The sequence below is a fragment of the Mugil cephalus genome, chromosome 7 (genome assembly GCF_022458985.1).
Source record: "Mugil cephalus isolate CIBA_MC_2020 chromosome 7, CIBA_Mcephalus_1.1, whole genome shotgun sequence".
Lineage (NCBI taxonomy): Eukaryota > Metazoa > Chordata > Actinopteri > Mugiliformes > Mugilidae > Mugil > Mugil cephalus.
In genome coordinates, this window is record NC_061776.1 from 16,496,670 (window position 1) to 16,518,173 (window position 21,504).

At 40.6% G+C, this 21,504-nt stretch overlaps 2 protein-coding genes across 7 annotated transcripts in view; one reads left to right on the top strand and one right to left on the bottom strand.

Annotated features, from left to right (window-relative positions):
• tnn (tenascin N) overlaps positions 1 to 3,779 on the bottom strand; it is a 32,961-nt gene extending 29,182 nt beyond the window's left edge. For 4 of the 6 annotated variants that reach the window (XM_047590253.1, XM_047590252.1, XM_047590254.1 and 1 more), the window contains exon 1: positions 3,558 to 3,779. The gene's annotated coding sequence lies outside the window, so the exon portion shown is untranslated. The remainder of the gene's footprint in view (positions 1 to 3,557) is intronic. The other 2 variants (XM_047590255.1, XM_047590256.1) reach the window with 2 other exon arrangements.
• A 15,229-nt stretch (positions 3,780 to 19,008) lies between these two features.
• mrps14 (mitochondrial ribosomal protein S14) lies at positions 19,009 to 21,093 on the top strand. The gene is made up of 3 exons (XM_047589563.1): positions 19,009 to 19,115; positions 19,794 to 19,958; positions 20,696 to 21,093. Exons 1-3 carry the CDS (start codon positions 19,047 to 19,049, stop codon positions 20,876 to 20,878), a joined length of 417 nt encoding a protein of 138 aa, XP_047445519.1. The 5' UTR covers positions 19,009 to 19,046; the 3' UTR covers positions 20,879 to 21,093.
• Positions 21,094 to 21,504: the final 411 nt, after the last annotated feature.

Sequence of the window (21,504 nt, forward strand, 5' to 3'; positions counted from 1 at the left end):
TGTTTATGTGGCGGTCAAAACTTAGACTTTAGAGGGTGTCTGATCGGTGGCCAAATCGTAGCCGTAGAGGAAGGAAGCTTAGAGACATTTTGAGAAGGAAATGGAGAGAAGGTAGGAGAAATAAAGATGGAAACTGGAAAGTGAGACGAACTAAGTGAGTGAGGGAGAGTGAATAGGTGAGAGAAGGAATGATGGACGGAGTGTGTTTGAATCACTGACAGTCCTGCAGTTAGCCCCATTATAGACTGTATACTATGACCATGTGTAATGGCACTGAGCACTGGCGCACAGAGATGCTTAACAAGCATGTTTATAGCTCCCTGTCACGGTTTTATTTGATGCTCGCCGTCTTCGGGCCCTTTTCTTATTTCTTTTGGAGGAGACAGTGCGGTGACTTTCCAAGCATAGCAGAGGGCCGCTACTGACTGGTGAGAACGTCCTGGTGTGAGAAAGAGAGAAAGATAGAGGGATTAATGGCAGGAGGAAATGGGGAGTGGAGAGGGAAATGGGGCGGTCACGTTTGATAATAGATAGGTGGATGGATAAATAGAAGGGTGGATGAATGGATGGATGGATGAAGGGATAAAATAATGGTTGGATGGAAGGATGAATGAAGAGGTAGGAGATGGTTGGATGAGAATGAGAGTCAGATGGAGGGGTAAATGAACAGAGGGAAGTGGGGTTGTCACAGTGGGGGAATCACTACCGGTGGGATGGATGGATGGATGGATGGATGGATGGATGGATGGATGGATGGATGGATGGATGGATGGATGGATGGATGGATGGGTAGACGGTGGTTGGATGGGTGAGTGGTAATACATGGTTAAATGTGCAGGTTCACGGATAGATGGATGGATGAAGAGAGGACGTATGATGGAGTAATGGTAAAACGGTGCATATATGGGTGGATCAAATAGATGCATTAAATAATATTATTTAATGGATGGATGGAACAGACGGTGGCTGTGGATGTGAATCATGATTAGGTACCACTGAATGAAATACTAGATTTTTGCAGCATTGAATGTCTGTCACGAGGCAACCCAGCACGGACAGTTTGTACTCGATTATTGTAAAACCAGAGGGGATTTATTGGATCCAGTCCAATGGTGCGGTAAAGACACTAAGCACAGGCTTGGCATGAGCGCCTAGTACGTTTGTAATCTAAAGGTTGCTAACAGTCTCTCAAAGGCTGCGGGGACAAAGCAGGAAAACAGAATTTCCTCACTCCAGAGGATGCTCTCAGTCAGTACATGGCTCATCCAGACAGCATTTCAACAACCTGGCTTTCCAGCCGCTGCAAGTAAAATCCAACGTGTCCATAAACCCCATTGAAAATTCCTTCCTGACAGTAACTTCTCTATGTAAAAGCGGAGCTATGTCAATGGGCCTGTAAAATGTTTGTGGACTATGTGTGATGTCTCTTTTATATGAGAAGGAGAAGAGCCCTGTCCATGTGTGTACAGTATGTGAAACCTGGTATTTATAGCTCACAGGGACGGGAGGAGGGAACCTCCAAAGGTAACAACAGCAATATAATCACCTAGAGACAAAACTGTCCAAATAAACAGACACCTTTCACCAAAGGCGTCTGTGCAAGCTGTGAGGGACCCTTTTGTGTGAATTTCAGAAATTCCGCTTCAGGCCTTTGAAAGCTGTGACTTCATTAAATAATGGATCCTGAAAAATTGAAAAGGGGAAGAAAAGACAACTGAAACAAAGGCAGGGAGCGGTAGAAAAAGTTTGGTTCGGGTATATCAGTACAGAAAGAGTGAAGGAGTATAAGAAGAATCGGTCGGCCTGTGCACATTTGCCACATCCTCTCTGGAGAGCCATTAAGCTTCAGACAAAAAGCTGACTGTTTCAGCAGGTTTCAACTCAGGGCGAATCTCTTTGGAACAAACCGCCAAGCCCGAAGAGGAGAAGGAGTAAGGTCGTGGCTTTATGTGCGGTTGCAAACCGGAGGATGCCGCTTTCCCCTTCCTCTCCTGCTTCCCCATGCAGCAGCTTGCAGACAGAACATGGAAACTCAAATGAATAAAACCAAGCTGAAAGCAATTATCGTCTGAGCCGAGAGCTCATATCTTCATGATTCTGTCTGCCTCCTGCTGGCACACAGACCACAAGGAGACCTTGATAAGGACCTTCCTTCTTTAGAGTCACAGAGAGTCCTTTCCTCTCAGTGGGGTTGTCAGATGAACCCAGTGAAAAGGTATTAATAATGCCGCCTAAATTCTACATGGAGATAAGCCTTTTGAAATAATAAAAGGCTGTTTTTCGTAACTTTCATATGCCTAGGGGTCATTTAGAATCAGATAAAGCAGATGAAAGACAAAAAAAAAAAAAAAATCTCTCCCTAAGGTTTGACGTTTCCATGAAAGCAGTCACGTTATGCAATCTGAACACTTTTTATAAGCCACCCACTCAGGGTTGTGCGTCCCTCTCTCCCTCTTTTTTCTGCCTCTCTCTCTCCTCTTCCTTCTATCATTTTGCACGGCTGAAGACCCACATCTGTAGCTCATTTTGCGGGGGCTTCTGTGTATTCCCTGAGCCAGCACAGTAGCTTTAAAGGTAAATCTTCCGGATCAACAGCCTTGTGAGACTATCTATCACCCAAGCACATAGTTACTATAAATATTTATGTTATTATCACATAGGAAAATCAGCGCTGGCAGCTTTGTTATCCAACAAGACAGAATTATATGAGGATATTAAATTCTAATCATAAATTATCATTGTAACACACCTTTGCAGACATGAAAATGATCACGCTGATAACCAATTAAAATTTAACAGATCCCAAATGTGAAAGCATTATAATGGATTGTCTAACTTTAACAAACTTTTTAGTATTCTGTCAGCCCTCGTCTCAGAGGGCAAATGTGGGCTCGCACACAAAGACATTAAGACATTTCAAATATGCTTTTGGTATGCACCCCAAGAAGTCTCAAAGGCTCACATAGCTTTGTTAAGTGCCTCAAAAACCATCACATCTGAAGATTAATCACTGACCACGATTTCCACAAACTGTCTCATAAACAAAACGCTGCCATGCAAGCACAAACCAGCGCAAACCAGCACAAGAACAGCTTCGGTCCCGGGACACGCAAGAAACTCTGAGTGTCAAGTTAACCTTTAGAATCACGTAAAGGACAGCAGAGCTGAGGAGAAAGGCTGTGGATGTGCTCTGCTTCACTCGAGCCTCACAAACCATCTGGCTACGGGCCGTTTGATACATAAGAAGAGGTGAAACGGGGATAAAGAGTAAGGAGGGGGGGGGGGGGGGGGGGGGGGGGGGGGGGGTTTGATGGATGGAGGGGAAATGAGGTCAAGATCTTCCCTAAAGCGGATATAAAAAACAACAACTGTGGATTAGCCACTGTCATCCAAATAGCTTTCATTTTAGTAAGTTTTGAAACACCATACAGTAAATGACTTTAAATCTGACATTGATGAGACATTGATCACCTACATCTTAATTGGACTAGTAATGGGGACAGAAAAAAAGACATTAAATATAAAAATAAATAAATAAGATGACAAAGTTGCCTTACCCTTGAGAGTTTCCTTAAACTTTCTCCTCTTCTACCTACTTTCCTTCTTCCTCTTCTCTGGAGGACTGGACGTCACCCACTGAGTTGCTCCCTCTGCCACCTGCTGACAGGCTACGGCCAGTGATTCAAATATCTCCACACTGCCAGTGACTTTTGCTCTCTCCCTCCCTCTTTAACAGTTAAAATCTCCCTCAAATGCCTGCAAGCCAATGGGCAGTTAGTTGGGGAGTGTCTCCTCGCCTCTTCCTTTTAAGCGATTGAATGAAAAGGGAGAAGGACAAGAGGAGGAGGAGGAGAGATGCAGTAATTAGCTTCTTTTTTTTCTCCTCCTGGAGCTAATTAGCCTTTACCCACGTCTCACACTGACTCTCCATACTAATAAGTGTTTATTTCTCCTTGTGTGTTTAGTTACAGTAGTGGAGGTAGCAAAGGGATTTAAAATTAATCTCTTTAGCAGAGGCGGTGGGGTCTTAAATGCAGAGACCAAATAAAGGTTGGGTTAAAAGGAGCAAAACTGAAGCCAAGGAAAATCTAGAGTGGGCTTAGGAGAGACCGAACCACTGGGGAGAGGTTATATTTGAAAAAAAACGGTACATTTATAAAAGTCAAAACGCCGCACAAGAATACACATTTACTTAAAGGGAAAATCGTCATTCATAGTAACGTGGGTATAGCAGTTGGAGACAAAAAATAACAAGAAAAATTAGCAGCAGGGGCACTCCTTGGATAGAAATACGTGTCGGGGTACGAGCTCTTGAAAATGAATGGAAATGGTGATAATGATCATGTTGTAACATTTACTTCTAGTCGGATGACTGACCGAGAGAAAGCGGAGAGTCTTGACTTGATGTGACATTTACATTCTATCTTCTAAGAGACGTTTCTAACATTTTTTTTTTTGTGAAATGTGAAACCGCTGAGCACACTGTGAAGACACATGGCAGTGGGGTGACTTCTTCGAGCAGACAGAAGAACCGCAAGCTTCAAAAAATTTTACCCCCTCAGACTGCAATCATTTTAAGGCACGCAACGAGAAAGAATGTGTTTCAGATGGTTACTGTTAAGACACAATATAGAATAAATAGTCACATCCTGCATTGTCATCTAAGTGCCTGCGCACAAACACGGACAGAAAACACACATCACCATTTACCGCCCGGCCCAGGTGTCAAGGTTGGCAGTAGTTTACACTGACAGCGGCTGTTTGTCTCTAAATATATTTATGGTTTCCAATTTCTGTGGGAACACACAGGACGGTGGGATTGTTCCAACGAAACCTGAGCTGTGACTGAGGGGCCAGGTGTGGTTGTTTGTACAGAACAACTGCTTCTCTAACTTTTAATTGTACCCCAGGACACGTCGAACAACCACAGGTCCAGTCTAACCCAATATTTTATGAGCGACTCGGCACCATCCCAGCAAAAAACAGGGAGGCATTATGAAAACCATGGGTGGTCTCATGATACGTGAGATGCAGCAGTGAGTCGGTGCGAATTTATCACAAATAACACACATATTTTGAGAAAAACTGACAACTTAGGAGACGTTTTTTTCCAGAATTGATCGGCATTAAATACAAATGACTGTAAAACTTGTTTTTTTGAATAAGTCAAATCACTATATTTGCTTTTGTCATATATTTCAAACTCTCAGTCCATTTACTGGCTCTTTAACCTCCTGAAACCCTGCGTCCTCATATGGGGACGTTAAGTTCTATGGTGGCAACTTATTCTGTTTCAATTAAACTTTTATCCTCATAACTACCAATTGGTGTAAAAGCATGATAGCGGTCATTTCAATGGATTCATCATGTAACAAAAGGGCAAAAATGTACAAAACCTCATCAAATTTTACAGCTGAAACTTGTCTATTTACATTTATTAACTTTTTCTAATTTAATATGACATGTAAATGTAACAAGTTCCATCAATAGTATAATAACAAGTAATAACTATAACTTCACTAATTAGCAAACACTGGTTTGAGGACATTGGGAATTAATTATTTGCAATTCTGTCTTCGCACAGACATGTTCAGTTTTATATTACATATCGGTGACTTTATTATAATATACAGTGAAATAATCCTCATTTCTACATAAAAGGGCATAATTTTTTTCAAAACAACTTCCTGTTCAAAGATGATGCTTAGTTTTTATTTTTGGTCCTATTCATACTTATACCAAACTTAAGCTCAGGACTCAGGAGCTTAATTCAGATTAATAACAGTAATAATAATATATAAATGAATGTCCACATATATTGGACTATGTGGCCAATAAAACCAGATCAACAAGCTGAACAGCGTATTTACCAAAAGGGATGACATTGTTATAACTGAGAAGCAACACGACGAAAGATAAAATCTGTCCTTAGACAGCAGTGTCCGCCGCGTCTTTAGTAGCAAACTGCTCCCTGGACAAAGGGACGGAGATGAATGACTCACTGGATGCTTGATAATGACATAGTCATTGCAGATAGTTTATGTTTCTTCTCGAAGTGAAAGTATAACCTTGGGACATCAACGTAATGTTCAGCCTCAGATTAGGTTCCAGTAACATATCTTGCAATTTTGCTTTATCAGACTACGTTCAAACTAGGAAACTTTCAATTAAACTCAGTGTCAGACTCCGGGAATAAAGACTGCCATGATTAATGAAGATGCCTTGAATTTAATTTCATCATGTTGAAAGATGCTTTTTAACCGGTTCAAAGCTCTTCGGTCATTAGAAAGCGGCATCTGTAGATATAAATCTGAAGTTGTATTAATTAACTTTGAGTGGAAGGTAAAATTGCTGGAACCAAATTTGCACTGATAAAAAGAGAAGGCTGTTCTGATGTCCCAGTGAGAAAAATGTTTTCTTTTTTAATCACCACATTGATTTTATAGATGAATGGCATTGCATTTACTGCTTCATCATTCATTTTCTTAGGTCCATTAGCCACCAAAAAGAGAACACGTTAGAAAATATTTCGTCTTCATTGTCTAAGATAAACTAATCTAAACTAACCAATCTGTGATGAGCTAAGCTATGCTATGCTATGCTATGCTATGCTATGCTATGCTCAGTTTCACCCAGTGGATGGTAAATGGTGGTGTCAAGCTACTAATTAATAACAAACTGTCCAGCTGTTGATTAAAATGTAGCCTGGTGTTGCCTTACAAAGAGAAATAAATCTACATGTAATTGGACAAACCTACAGCCAATCAGAGTCATTTTGTTAGCTGTTTCATAATAAATTCAACTCACTGGTGCTCAGGTGGCAGGTACATGTTTTTTAGTGTCTTTCTGTGTTTCCTTGTTCTCACCGATGTCAACCGTTGCTTGTCTGAGACCAGTTTGGAATGTCTTTACCTGATTAATGGCAGCAGTTTGGGCCCAAACAGCATCTAGGAACGTGGCGACACAATACACCGCAAACATCAAACACAAACATCGTAGACACGCACACTCTCATGCGTGCCTGTGTGCACACATCCAGAGAAATTCCTAAAATACCAGACTTGTCAACATGTTCGTCATAAGTGTCAGCAAGTATTAGAGGAGTGTATCTTCTGACAAACCCTCCACAAGCCATTCCGCCTTTTTTGGGAATGTTCACTTCATCAAAACAAATTCTTTGTTGTTTCATTATAAAAGCATCCTCCCTTTTTTCCCTTTGTAGTTAAGTCATTTGCTGTCACCTAGTAGCTGAGTGCTATAAAGAGAAAAGTTTTCCCTCCCGACTCAGTCCTCTCTCCTGTCATGTTTAAACACAAAAAGCTGCTGATTATTCCAAACAAAAGTGAACATAAGGAATAAACAGAATGACTAATCGCCACATGAAAAGTCCATTCACACGTATGGTGTGCGGGAGGTGATGATATCTGCAGTGCTGCGTGGGGCAATGAGAGATTATTTCATGCGTGTCACTATGTTTTTCAGGAAAACGTGACTGTTTCCTATTGCGCATATTGGTTTTGTCCCTCGCTGGGAAACATACCCCACACAAGCAGCAAATGTAATAGAACTCTCCACAGCAGGGTTTATTTTATATTGTGTTTCCTTTAATGTGATGCATGTCTGTGCTCTATTTCCACTCTCTGGGAAAACAGCAAACTCTGAACTCTGATTTTCTTTTTTTTTTCTTTATTCGTTTCGGTTCTGGCAGCCTGGAAGCAGCCTGGAAATTTTAAGCTAAAGAGTAAAGGCGTATTTGACAACATTAAAACGCAAAACCATGCCATGCATGAAGGTCAGCGTCATATCCAACTAGAAATAAATGTTGCAATGTCGTTTGATACTTGGCCAATCCCACTGATCTCACATCTGCCGTCTGCTGCCTTGGAGTGCACATTAAAAAAATTAAAACTCGTCATTTTAATATTTTTTGTACTGTAGTGCTTTATTTAGGCAGTATTTTAATTCTTATCAATCTCCTATCAAATGTTGTATTTAGGGATCTGCAGAGAAGAGCGCATGCAGAAATGCAAATTTTCTTTGTCTTAAATCTGAGCTCCAGAATCAAGGGTGCTGACAAATTCACTCGGTGCAAATTGTCAAAAAACGTCTGGGAATTTGTTCAATTACGGCAATTGCGCTATATTAAAGTAAATTGCCCATCTCCTGCGTTCTCATGGTGACAGAGGAAAACCTAGACTTGCAGTTACTTGTCAGTTACGCTGGGATCTGGTGAGCAGAAACGGGTTGTGGTTTACATTTTCTCTCATTAAAAGCAGCACACACGCAAACTTGAAGAAGAGAAGAGGAGAGAACTATCCCCAAGAGATCATCGCAGTAAAGACACAGACACAGGCATAATTTGTTGCAGGGCAACGATCCTCCCTAAGTTTTTTTCTTGTCCTTTTTTTTTTTACAGCCTTTTTTTTTAATTGCATTTCAATCCCACCCAGTTGGATAAGAAAGTTTTCGGATTGTTTCTATGATCTGAAAGTTAGTCAGAGTCATCCCACCTTTCTTTAAGCATTTCATTTCAGCACCGCTGCTACGTGAAACTTATGATAATTGCTGTGCGAGGTGAGTTCCTCAAGCACATTTTTACATTTCACTTTGATTGATCGCTAAATGGAGGAAATCATTTATTGTTCACTCCTCTGTTCTTGCAGCACTTTTTTTCCCCATGGTGTTTCCTCCCAGCCAAGATAAATAGCAACCCTCCTCGTACTGTGTTCCTCAACTTTCTACTATAGTTTACAAAAGCATTTATGTTGACTGACGCTTGCTCTAATTACCCCATATACATAAAACATTACACGCCAAAGAGCTCATTAAGTGAGATAAGGAAAGCATCATTCATTATAACATATCTTTTTCAACATTACAAATCCCAAAAAAATGGATTTCAGTCTTAAATCTGTGTGACGGATAAAGAAAAACAACTGCTGCGCGGCGTGCAGGTGCAGGTTTGTTGGTTAAACTGTATCAAACAGCTAAGGGCGTGGTTGCTTTGTGGTGAGTGGGTGCCTCCGAGATGTGTACCTCTGTTCCCCCATTTTAGGATTAGCAGGGAGTTAGGTGGAATCATGCACTGCCAACACAGCGGCAGACGGAGCCACCATCCTGATCTTTAAAACAGTTCTTCAGGAAATCTACGAGTGATGTCACAAAGGCTTCATCCATCTTCAAATAAAGTCCACGGTTTGCCTCCTTGCCAGGCTGCCAAGTCTGTCTGTGAAACCCAGGAGGTTAGCTAAGGCTGAAGGCAGAGTATAAATGTTAGTGTTGCTCTTTCTGGCACCTACTGGCGCTTCTGAAACTCACTTCATTAATTCATAAGAAAATTACTGCGAGGCAAACTGCAGACACTCCACAAAGTCCTAGCTTCACCCATCTTCACGCTAACACGAGCTAACCACCATGGAAGGGTGTGAGGTTTGTACTGATGCTTTCACCTAGCTCTCAGTAAATGCCCGCATGTTTTTCAAGATGTCAAACTAATCCCTCAAAGTTAGGAAACTTTAAAACACGGGCCTGTCGTGTATTGAGCATTGGTTAACACCCATCATGAAAACATTTAGCCTCAGTGCTGCGTATCAGATGAAACCGCCACATAACAAAGCCACTAGTCTGAGGCTACCGACCACATTAGTGTAAATACATTTGATCAGCATCAGACATTTATAACTGGTGCATGTGCATGTACACTCATACAACCACTTTCCTTAATTCAAGCCATTTGTTTTTGAGTAAATACACAAAAAGCAAATTAACTTTACCCTTTGAAACAGATGGTGTTTTTAATCATGCACAGGCTGAACTGAAACATCACTGATTGCGTGTTTCCTTGTGGATCTGGAAACTGTTGATAGAGAGGGCTGATTTGTCCTGAAGGGGAGCTGCTCTATGAAGGCCAGAAATGGGACCTGACAGACAGACCCAAATATCACGTGCACTCAACACGGATAATGTAATGTAATGTGTTAGAAGACTGACCGGTTGTCTGGTTTGTCTGCGGGTTGTTGTGCTGGATAAAACAGTCACTTGCACATTCGGAGCTGACAAGTTTCAATCATTGTGGTAATAAAAAAAAAAAAAAAAATGGTTTGTGCTTAAACTTGCACAAAATATGAGCAAAGTGTTTTCTCATTGTTTACACAGACGGCAAGATCCTATCAGAGGAAGCCAACGCTGACTCCACTTGGCTTGTTTACAGCTGTCAAATGTCTCAGAGGCTGTTTTTGTCTTTTATCGCCTTAAACTGAACCAGTGCGACTTTGGCAAAAAGGAGATCAGATTAGAGGACGCTGTGCAGATAAAGCTGAAGTCATTTACAGGAAAACAAATGAATGCCATATGAAGGTTTGGTTGAATGTGTTCCCTTCGGGTGCCCTTGTTGCATGTTCAGACGTCTTTGGTGCCTACTATACTGTGCAGACATGAACATTCTTCCACACACATATATCAAGTATAAAGCCTGTCTTTAACTTTAATGCACACCACAGTTTAACTGTATGTTCTTTGTCAACCACAAAGAACAGCAAAGACGACATATGTGGAGTAAACATATGTCTGCGTCATGATTATCCACTAATGTCGTTCAATGTGGTGGTACTGTGAGCACAGAGCTTTCAGATCGTCTTTAAAGCATGGGCCGTGACCCCTAGGGCCTATGCGGTGGTACTGCAAGGGGACCGCGAAATCTTTGGTTGATTAGACATTTTATGTATATTTTTTTTATTATTACTTTCCCCCATGAATTTAAATTTCCCTTAAATTTAAAACACACATTAACATGAAACCGACATATTTTAGTAAAGCGATAAATTGAGGCAGGAAACGTTATGTTTCAGTCACTACTTCACTCATTCAGCGATACCGGAACAGCATGCCCTGCCCCATCACTGCTGAGCCATTAACGAGGCCGCACATTACACTAGTGAAAACCCAGACGCATGCCTTTAGGTTTATGTCAGGTATGTTTAGATTTACGGCAATTGGCCACCGTACTGTTGCACATGTTTAAATTTAAAAAAATGAAAATTTAAACCTATATATTATATTTATAGCTTAATACTGAATTCAAAACACTAATAATAATGTATATTTATAAATAGCACTAGGCCAAGTTTAATATAGAACATAACAGGTAGGGGATCCCTCATTAATCTCTCATCAGTTAGGAGGTCCTTGGCCTGAAAAACTTTAAAGACCTTCGCTTTAGAGATTATTTTTAATGTGCTATTGGTTCTGTAATTGATCTAAACACATTTAAAAATGGCTGTTGTCTGGGCTCAGACTTGCGACCTGTCATGAATACATGACCCAATCCTTTGCGACACATCAACGTTAGATATATAAACAAGGAGGGAAAGTATGATTAGTTTAAACTACAGTGCAAATGAACGGGCACCTGCGTACTCAGGAAACGACAAAATAAGATTAACCTGGCTGCCACCACAATGATAATTAATGAGTGCAAATTCATATAGAAGGAGTCAGTGGAGCATATTAGTGAATGAGTTAATTGGAACAGACGGGGGAAGTTAAGCAGCAGCCTGAGAGATGAGCTGGTGTCGGCAGCTGTTACCAAACTTCTTGGGCTGATGTGGATACCAGTCCTCAGGGTCAGGTCATCCTGTCGTGAGACGCCGTGTGGAGGTATGACCCCTGATTCCCGCTGACATAACTGACATAAACAGCTCATGCTTTCTGATCTCTTAGAGGTTGATCAGGTTTCTCTTTTGCCTCAGAGAAGACAGAAAATCATTATTTTATTATTTTTTTTACTTTCTTTGTAAAAGTAACCATCCTGGGGATTTGGTTAGATTTCAAGAAGAAATAAAATTAACAGGAAACAGTGCAGCCTTGCCTTATTGCTGTTTTTGTGACAAATGAGTGCACTGAAATAGATTTTGTTTCAATCTTTTTTGCATTTTCACACAGGAAAAAACACCTTTTTTGTGAGATATCTGATTTCAGCTGACAGTAAATGCAAGGTTAAGATTGCCTCTGACTGACAGACACTCCGCTGGAAAACAGAGGAGCTCAGTTACAGAGAGTGACAGTGACAAATAACACACTGTGCTTGTGCCCTTGTTCTTGCATGGAGAACTCCAAATGACTCATTTCCCCCGACTGTATTAATATGATTCAAACACAAACACAGAAAACGAGAGGTCACATGAATCAACGATTCCTCAGATGCTGACATAAAGGAAATTATTTCAGCTTGGTAAAACAGCACCAGAACTTACCCTTTACCTGATCCTCTTGGGTCACGAAAGATTTGTTTTCAAAGCTCACGGACGACTTCCTAGAGCACTGGTGGTCCAGTAACTAAGTAAAATCACAGATGTGTCTGTTCGCACTCCACGCACGCACTTTTCTCTCTCTACTAAAGTAAATGTGTCATCTAAATTCAGATACTATCACCTCACAGTACTTCTGTTCGCGACTTCAACATCCGAAACCATAAAATTGAGGGAATCATTTTTAATTTTAACAGCAGCTGTGTGCTCGGCAAATACAGCGAAACTCATTTCTTTATGGGATAACGCATCGAATATTTTATTCACGCAGAAAATGAAGCGGTGATCAAATCAGAGGACGGGAGAAAAGGGCTTCCCTTGACTGAGCATGAGCGACTGCAGCATATCTGCAGATGGGAACCAAAAGACTCCAAAGCTCCACGTCTAACAACAATGTGATTGATAATACTAAGTTGGCAATCCATCTGCTAGGACGAGAAAAAAAAATAAAAATAAAATAAACGATAAAAACAGATGCTATGAGGCAATAGTGCATACAGTGTGACTGATGCTCACGGTATCCTGATTGGAAAATATCATGCAGTTGAGGAAACGTCACATTTCATGGGAGAAAGCCTAAAAAAGTCAGACGTATTTATTGAAGGGTTTCCTTATTATGGCCTTGAGATTTGTGTGAAAAATTATGTGGTTACACAATGGTAGATGCACGCGTCTTTCTGTGCGGTGAAAAGGTTGGCAGGTGTGGTGGGATGGAAAGAACAAAGAAAAACACTACAAACTCCGAACAAGGTGACTTCTGTGAGGAGACATTGCTGTTGAGTTTTTCAGTTGAGTGCCACAAGCTCAGTACCAATTAGTACAACATTTTTCAGGCCAAGGAACCTCAAACTGATGGAGAGATTGAGTAGGTACCTCCTAAAATTAAAAAAATTAAAAACTATATATATGAACCATATATCAACCAAAGATTTTGCTACCTTGTCAGAGTAGTGCAGAATTAGGTTGGACAAATAGCACAACAGACAAAAGGAAAAACACGTATATTTGATTTTTCATATATTTTATGATTTAGATATTATTTAGACAGCGATTTAATTCTATTTCACGGGAAGCTACTTATAAATCAGGCATCCTATTTCCGGGAAGGTATCTGTATTAGGAAGCACAGCTAGAGCTGGGTGTGAAGCAAGGTGGATGTTCTCTTAAAGGTCTGTCTTTCGGCCTCTCCTGGGGGAACGTTAGACATTCCTGAGCTGAGGCGGGGACCTCTAAGTCAGCCAGGTCATGGCCTTATGCTAAATGAGCTGCATCTGGCTCAAATGGACTCTGATTACTAAGAAGAAAAGGATTCTCCATGCTGACACGCTGACATGTCAGGGAGGATATCGTAACAGCTAAGGTGGGGGATTCAGCGCCACGCTATGCACCAGACTGTCTGGGATATTTACAGAAATGATGTAATGAATACATAAACTTACGAAAATCAAACTGGAGACGTCAACTTAAACGCGAACACTGCAGAGCTGAACTTTAGCAGGGTTTACTTAAACAGTGAGCGCAGTATAAAAAAAGTGCTGGACGGGTTTTCCGTGATCAAAAATCCAGCCTGAAAGGTTTTCTTTGTCAATGATTTAGTAAAGCACTTGGCTCTTTTCATTGGGCAAAAAAAAAAAAAACTTGCCAGAGACATCCGGCACAGAATAAAGGGCCAGTTGAAGGCTCGAAAAACTGTGCCTTTGCTTGTGAAGTTTATGACGTCTCGAGGAGAGAGTGAGTTATTTGTTTTACTCAGCAAGAGAAATACAGGAAATGTCTCGACGATACATTTTTTTTTTCCTCTTTGCACTCAGCACTGTGTGCATTTGATTACGCTGTGGAATTTTTAAAGCAAAACGTAATCATTATACCACATTTGTATAGACTGGTCTTTCAAGACATAATACTTGCTGGACACTGAATGACAATGAGTGTCTGGATATAAAATTGGATATATATATATATATTTTAACACAAATATTAACAATATGCTAAGATGTGGTGATGTACAGTGTGTGAGGCTCCCTCTGATAATGGGACATTTGCCAAACTTCAAAATTATGACCATCCATAGAAACTGGTGCTCCACTTTCAATATAAATATAAGGGAAATGGTTGTTTTGTCAAACATATGTGACTACACTCTCTACCAGTGCCAAAGGAGCACATACCATATATGACAGCTTTCAAAAGCCCAACATGAGGTCAAAGCCAAGATGCTCCAATAAGGCTTTGTAAAAATGTCATCTCCTTATATTTCCCTACTTCTTGTTCTACTGCTTCCTGGTGTAGTATGATCCAATGGCCTCGGTATGATTTACGTCCACATGTCATGTTGTGCGCAGGTCAAAAGTGGAAAATCCCACCCAGTAAGTGAGACAACAGCTTGTAAACAACAAACACACTGTTGTCTCTCTTAGTGGGTGGGCTTTTCCACTTTTGACCTGTGTACAGCATGACATGTGGACGTAAATCATACCCAGTCCACTGGATCATACTGTCTCTGGTAGCCATAAAAATGTCATTCTGCATAGAGGCGGAAGACTTCTCTTTTTTAGACGGGACTTAACAACGCTTCCCGTGTTTGTGTGTATTCCACCTCACACGTAACGTAAGAAAGCAAGAGACACTGGTAGCAAAATACGTCCAAATGAATCAAACTCTCTCAAACAACCGCGGAGAGAACATACAGACATATTGTTCCTGTCGCGCTTTCATCTCCGTTGGGTGTGTTGTGAGTCAGCCTAATGTTTGATCAGCCAGGGGTCCTTATTTGCTTTAATCATCTTGTTTGGGGTGGGATGAAAGAACGCATAAACCACAAGAGTGGAAGGTACTACTGATGAACACCAGATAGGTTAGCTGGTCTCTGGTGGCTGTGTGGTATTGATCAGTGGAGCTTTGCTTCAGGTTGAATGTGTCACACTGAGGGCACAGAGAGTGTTGATAAACACGTCTACCTGAGGCTTATTAATTCTTATAGGAACTACACTCACCAGCCACTTCATTAGGTACACCTTGTTAGTAAAAGGTTGGACCCCCTTTTGGTAGGCTGTGGCATTTAAACCATGCTCAGTTTGTACTAAGGGCTCCAAAGTTTGTCAAGAAAATATCCCCCACACCATCACACCACCACCAGCCTGAAACATTGATACAAGGCAGGATGGATCCATGCTTTCATGTTGTTTACGCCAAATCATGACCCTGCCATCTGAATGTCGCAGTTGAAATCAAGACTCGTCAGACCAGGTAATGTTTTTCCAATCTTCTATTGTCCAGTTTTGGTGAGCCTGTGTGAACTGTAGTCTCAGTTTCCTGTTCTTAGCTGACAGGAGAGGCACCAGGTGTGGTCTTCTGCTGCTGTAGCCCATCTTCTTCAAGGTTGGACGTGTTGTGCGTTCAGAGATGGCATTCTGCATTCCTCGGTTGTAACCAGTGGTTATTTGAGATAATGTTGCTTTTCTATCATCTCAAACCAGCCCATTCTCCTCTGACCTCACAGCAAGAAGAAACTTCCGTCCACACAACTGCCTCTTTCTGACCATTATCTTTAAACCCTTAGGGATGGTTGTGCGTGAAAATCCCAGTAGATCAGCAGTTTGTGAAATACTGAGATCAGCCCGCCTGGCACCAACAACCATACCACGTTCAAAGTCACTTAAATCACACTTTTTTCCCCATTCTGATGCTCAGTTTGAACTTCAGCAATTGTCTTGATCACCTCTACATGCCTACATGCGGCAAGCAATTGAACAGGTGTACCTGATAAAGTGGCAAGTGAACGTATACGGGTGTTTGTGCAACTCCTCGTTCCCTTAAAAAAACTGACCTTGTAGTGAATTTAACTGAACTGAAGCTACACACCTGGCAGGTGTGTACCTCCCTCTTAACTTATTTCTCACAGGATTCCTGGAATAGTGGTTTTGAAGCTCAGCGTGCTGTATCTGGCTGTCACCATCTCTGCCTAGCTCCTGGCTAATTCAAAAACGGGCTTGACAAAAAATATGCTGAGGCAGGCGCAGGATTCCTAGGCAGACAAATAGCATCTTGAGCCGACCCATCTTGAGCACCCACCTGTAACTAAAAGTGCTCACACCCTTCATTTTAAGCCATTATAATACGTTTTATGAAACATTTCCAATGCATAGTCGTAATTTGAGGGGAATGGCTATAGCGACCAAACCCTATTTTTGTTCCAGGCTTTAAACTTGCGTGCATTTTAAAAAAGAGTTCTACAGGGATTTACTCACTTTTTGAGCGAGCCTCAAAGTCGGCTTTATTTGTATGCACCCGAAGTTGCTGCAGGGTGGAAACAAGGTGTAACAGCTCTATTAAGACAACAGAGCATTACTGCAGACGCTGATAAATGATCTGATTAATGACAGCAGCTTTGGCATCTGTAACACACTGTTCCATTAAAAACACTCGTTTGACTTGACGCACAGGTCACCCACGTCGTGCACAGCGATGCCTATTTTTGACTGCGTTATTTCCAGCTCTACCTACACGCACAGAGATCATGACAGTAAAGCTTGTATATATTGTTTTTGTTTATCCGACTTGGTGCGGCAATTTTGAAGCATAGCTAGCGCTCCCAGTTGTCCCGGCCTCGGTTACATGGTGTCATCCCGTTCGCCGCATTCGCTGCACTGCTGTCATTTTTATGGATGAGCCCACCTGCCTGCTGTCTCACTGAGTAATCTCAGCCTATCTCTGCCACACATCAATTTTGTATTTCACGGCTTTCAATTCTTCACTCTGACCCGGCCTGAGGTCTGGATTTAAAGTGAAGCGCACAACTGTTCTGCTGTTACAGTGAGTCATTTAGGCACAAGACACTTTTAAGCTGGAATTTTATTGGAAATTGCATTAGTATGCTCATTTATAATATGCTCGTACTGTCTAAACGTCCACGTACGAAGGATCTTTGTCCCTAATGCATCAGTATACAACAGCTCTGGTATGAGCCACAGTTTGCACATACATCCTCACACAAACAATGCTTCTGCAAAGCTGCTGCTCATACCAAGTAACTGGGACCTCATTCGAGGAAGCAGCGGTGACAATGTTCCACATGCTCTGGTTGTTTTCTACATTTACTTTGTATAATGTTGCGTGCATTGCTTTTTTCAACACTCATCATATAGCCTCATCATTATACAATATAATCAGAAAGAGCCTCATCAAGGCGTATGTGGTCTGATTGAAGAATGTTTTGAACTCATGCAGGAGAAAAGTATTTAAGCCAACCAACACAAAGGCTTATTCCTCCTGCCAGAAGTTGGCATCCTGACATTTATCATAAATTTCAATAAGCGGAAACAATGAACTTCACCTTTCCAGTACTTTTCATGCCTTTGACATCTCTGAAGATAAACAAAATGACAGAGAGAATTATTTTACCTCCCTGGTGGTGATCTTGGATCGGCTACCTCAGGGATTTAAACTGTGGGCCAAAACCAACTGAGAGCCCAAAGCAATTTTAACTATGATATACTGCTGCTGTCAAATAACAATGCTGAATTTTCCTAATCTCTAAAACTGTACAAAAACATTTTGTCCCCCCTGTTTGACAACCATACATTTTTACAGTTAAAGTGTTTTGGAAAGATTTGTTGCCTACTAACCCAGAAAATGAACATTAAAAATAATTTTGTGCTACAATAAATATACTTATGAAGAGCTCCCGGAGAACTGCGCGTAAGCATTAATACATTTATGTCATTTCTAATTTAATTCAACGCACAGATAGCTCGGCAGATTTCCCAGCCTGCTTTATAATGATGCTCTTTATAGAGGAAGCACTGCCTGCAGTTTGTCATGTGTTAATATTTATCCAAGAACGCATCCCCCCGGGGCTGCGAGATAATGGGGATTGTTTAAGTAAACTTTAATGGAATCTGCTTCTATTGTCTTTTTTCTCACATAAAACTTTAAGGACAGCACCCTGCTGAACCACATGTTGAAAGACCAGAGTGTGTACACTGCTTTAAATATGCACTTCCTTAAACATAAGGGTTTCATTGTTAGGAGTATCAGGGGAGATAAGATGGCTCTGGGTTTCTCAACACTTAAGAACAGGATTTCAGACAGACACGAGGTTTAGCTTATGCTCCATGTTGCTGGTGAATAATGAGTGTTATTATCACAGATCTACACTGCCACCTACAGGGTTTTGACTGGTACTGGGCAAAATAAAGTCAAGTCACTTCAGAATAATTGCAACCTTTATGGCATTCTTGGCTGAAGGGATGAGCTGCTTAAAAAACAGACTGTGTACTCATGTCAGTACTCGTATCAAGTTAATTTAAGCATTACAATGTTTCATTTCAATGTAAATATAATAATACAACTACAACTAGCAAGTACCTGCCAGTGTCAACGTTTAACTTTCTGAACACTGAATACACAAAACATAAAACATTTTATAAAATAGAAATCTGTGAATGTCGATAATTATATGACATTCATTTACACATAAAAAGAAAAAAGACAACATCTAAAAGTACAACAAATACGTGTGTCTTTTTTAAAACGACAACTTGGATAGTTTGCATTGCTTATATTCTCCTCGTTTTCTCCGTGTGTTTTCTTTTCCGGCTTAATCTTGAGAAAAATATGAAATGATTTGATGCAAACAATTTGCTGATTTGCTTTCACACTCCTGGTCGATAGGTGGCGGTATACTTCAGATATTTTTTGAACCGATCCTTCGGTGCCTTTGCACAACAAATCAAATCCAAAATGGCGACCCACAGAATAGCATGTTTAGGGCTAAATGCCCTTTATTCCACGGTCTGTGCCCCTAAGCAGGTAACGCGCTAATTAAAAAAAAAAAAAAAATTTTGTTGTGGAAGTGTTTTAACTCATACTCAGTCTCATATATATGACGGAAGGGTGGAGAAAATGACAGTGACAGATTTAGGGCTCTAACTTGCTTTGTGACGTTAGCATCGTGGCTAATACTAGTTAGCTTGATAAGTGTCAAACTTATTTTTAACGTTAAAAGGTTGCTAAATACAAACAATAACATGCATTTTCAGGGAGCACGTTGTTGATATCAAAGCATTTTAAACGGAACCCGCGAGTTATTTCGTTTCCCGTTAAATGTTTTAGGAATTTAAGCTATTATTTGAGACAGCGCTGTCTTAGGGACGTCCTTACCTCCTTCACCGGTGTGTCTTGTTAGCGTCTTGTTAGCGTCTGTCTGCTGCTACAAAGCAAGTGAACGAAGATGACTTAAAGTTATTTAGATAAACTTGTATGACATAATTGAAATGTTGATAGGCCGTTGTTCCCTTATATAGTTTCTTTCCATAAACTGCCAACCCTTTTATATGTTTGCCTCTATTGCTGGTTAGCCAAAAGCTACATTTAATATGTACATTTACAAACTCAGAACCGGGACGATTCATATTTTTTCGAGTTTTATGCTCTGTGTTGTGCTCCTGTGTAGTCGCCAGTCTGTGACTGCTTAAACACTGTGTGCAGGGTCTGAGGAGCTGCTGGCAGGCTGTGGAGCAGGTGAGAGGTTACTATGTCAACTGGAGGATGCTGAGGGATGTCAAGAGGAGGCAGATGGCCTTTGAATATGCAGATGAGCGGTTACGGATCAATTCACTGAGAAAGAACACCATCCTACCCAAAGAGCTGCAGGTAGTATTTCCACTATGTTGTGATTATGTATGATGCATTCCTTGACAGACTGCAGATCTGGGTATCCGTACAGGTTTGATTAAGCCTCCTATTATCTTTGGTCAGTTTGACCCCATTTAACATCACTTTTTTTGCTTCATATTTAATGACTTCCTTATGTAATGGGGACGGAGACACAGACACTAACCCCAACATAATATACGTTATCTTCTTGATGATAGTTTTTCACACGAATTGTTACAGATAACAAAGATATATGCTTAAAAATGACAGACTCTTACAAATATGTATTTCCAGTTTAACGCTTCCAATCAGTGAGATTTTATGGTGATCTGAATATTTCTCCACAGTCAGGTATTCTGGATGTACACTACCAGTCAAAAGTTTGGACGCACCTTCTCATTCAATTTAATGAGGAAGTCTGTGCAAACATAAACTTGGGATTTTTTTTATTGTTCACTTCAGAAATGGTGCCACACATCGGTTTTCTGGTCTCATTTTGCTGTCTGAGATGTAGCTTCTGCCGCGTTTCAGATCTCTTACAGCCTGCAGTGTTTGGGAAAAAAAAAAATCATGTTGCAAGTCCAATGGCCAGCTGAAGTTGTTTTCAGTATGCAGTTATATAACATTCATAACTATGCGGAATTGTGTGATTAATAAAATATATCCAAGATTCCACTTTGAAAGCAAATGAATTCCAAATTCCTTAAAATATATTTTTTTTATAATTGTCACAGGAAGTTGCAGACAAAGAGATTGCATCACTACCCAAAGACAGTTGTCCTGTGAGGATACGCAACAGGTGTGTGATGACTTCCAGACCTCGGGGTGTGAAGCGGAGATGGCGACTGAGCCGAATTGTCTTCCGTCATTTAGCTGACCATAACCAGATATCTGGGGTTCTGAGGTCACGGTGGTGACTGGGGCCTCATTGGATATTTCAGTCAAAGTGCATCATGAAGAATTGGTTGTTCCTGTGGTTATGAAAACATTTTCAGACTTGCGTACACAGAGCATGTATTTGGTTTTCTTATGGCTCTTCAAAATAAGAAAACGATGATAATCTGGCTTTAGAGAACTACCAATGTCCATTTAACTCAGAAAGATAAATAAATAAACATTATTGTGAGAACTGTATCATTGTAAGTGTCTTGATTTATTGTATAATGTTGTAACAAAGACCAACAATGTGTAATAGTGTAACTATATTTCCTTCAATCATTTGGGAAACAAGTTGTTAAGTCATAAAGTATTCACTGTCTTTCGAACTACCCAAGGTGAGAGCCATGTGCACGGGCTATTATCCTTCAATTATACTGTATGGTGATCGTTCCAAGGCAATTTTTATTTATTGTGATAAACTTTGTTCAAAACTCAAACAATGATGAGTTGTTGTACCTTATTTCTGTAGCTACTACTGTTGTAAATTGAATAACTAATTGAATTTGTTGTTAAAGTCATTCAAATGTTTCCTGGCTGACAATAAATTATCCATTAATGCCATGTTAGAATAAAAGGTATAAAGAAAAATTTAAAGGGTAATTTA

What these genes read in the sequence shown, in the direction of transcription:
- mrps14 (XM_047589563.1), top strand. Translation starts at nt 19,047, where the DNA reads ATGGCGACCCACAGAATAGCATGTTTAGGGCTAAATGCCCTTTATTCC. An exon ending in CGGTCTGTGCCCCTAAGCAG is followed by an intron (nt 19,116 to 19,793) that starts GTAACGCGCTAA and finishes CACTGTGTGCAG; the next exon opens with GGTCTGAGGAGCTGCTGGCA. An exon ending in TCCTACCCAAAGAGCTGCAG is followed by an intron (nt 19,959 to 20,695) that starts GTAGTATTTCCA and finishes TAATTGTCACAG; the next exon opens with GAAGTTGCAGACAAAGAGAT.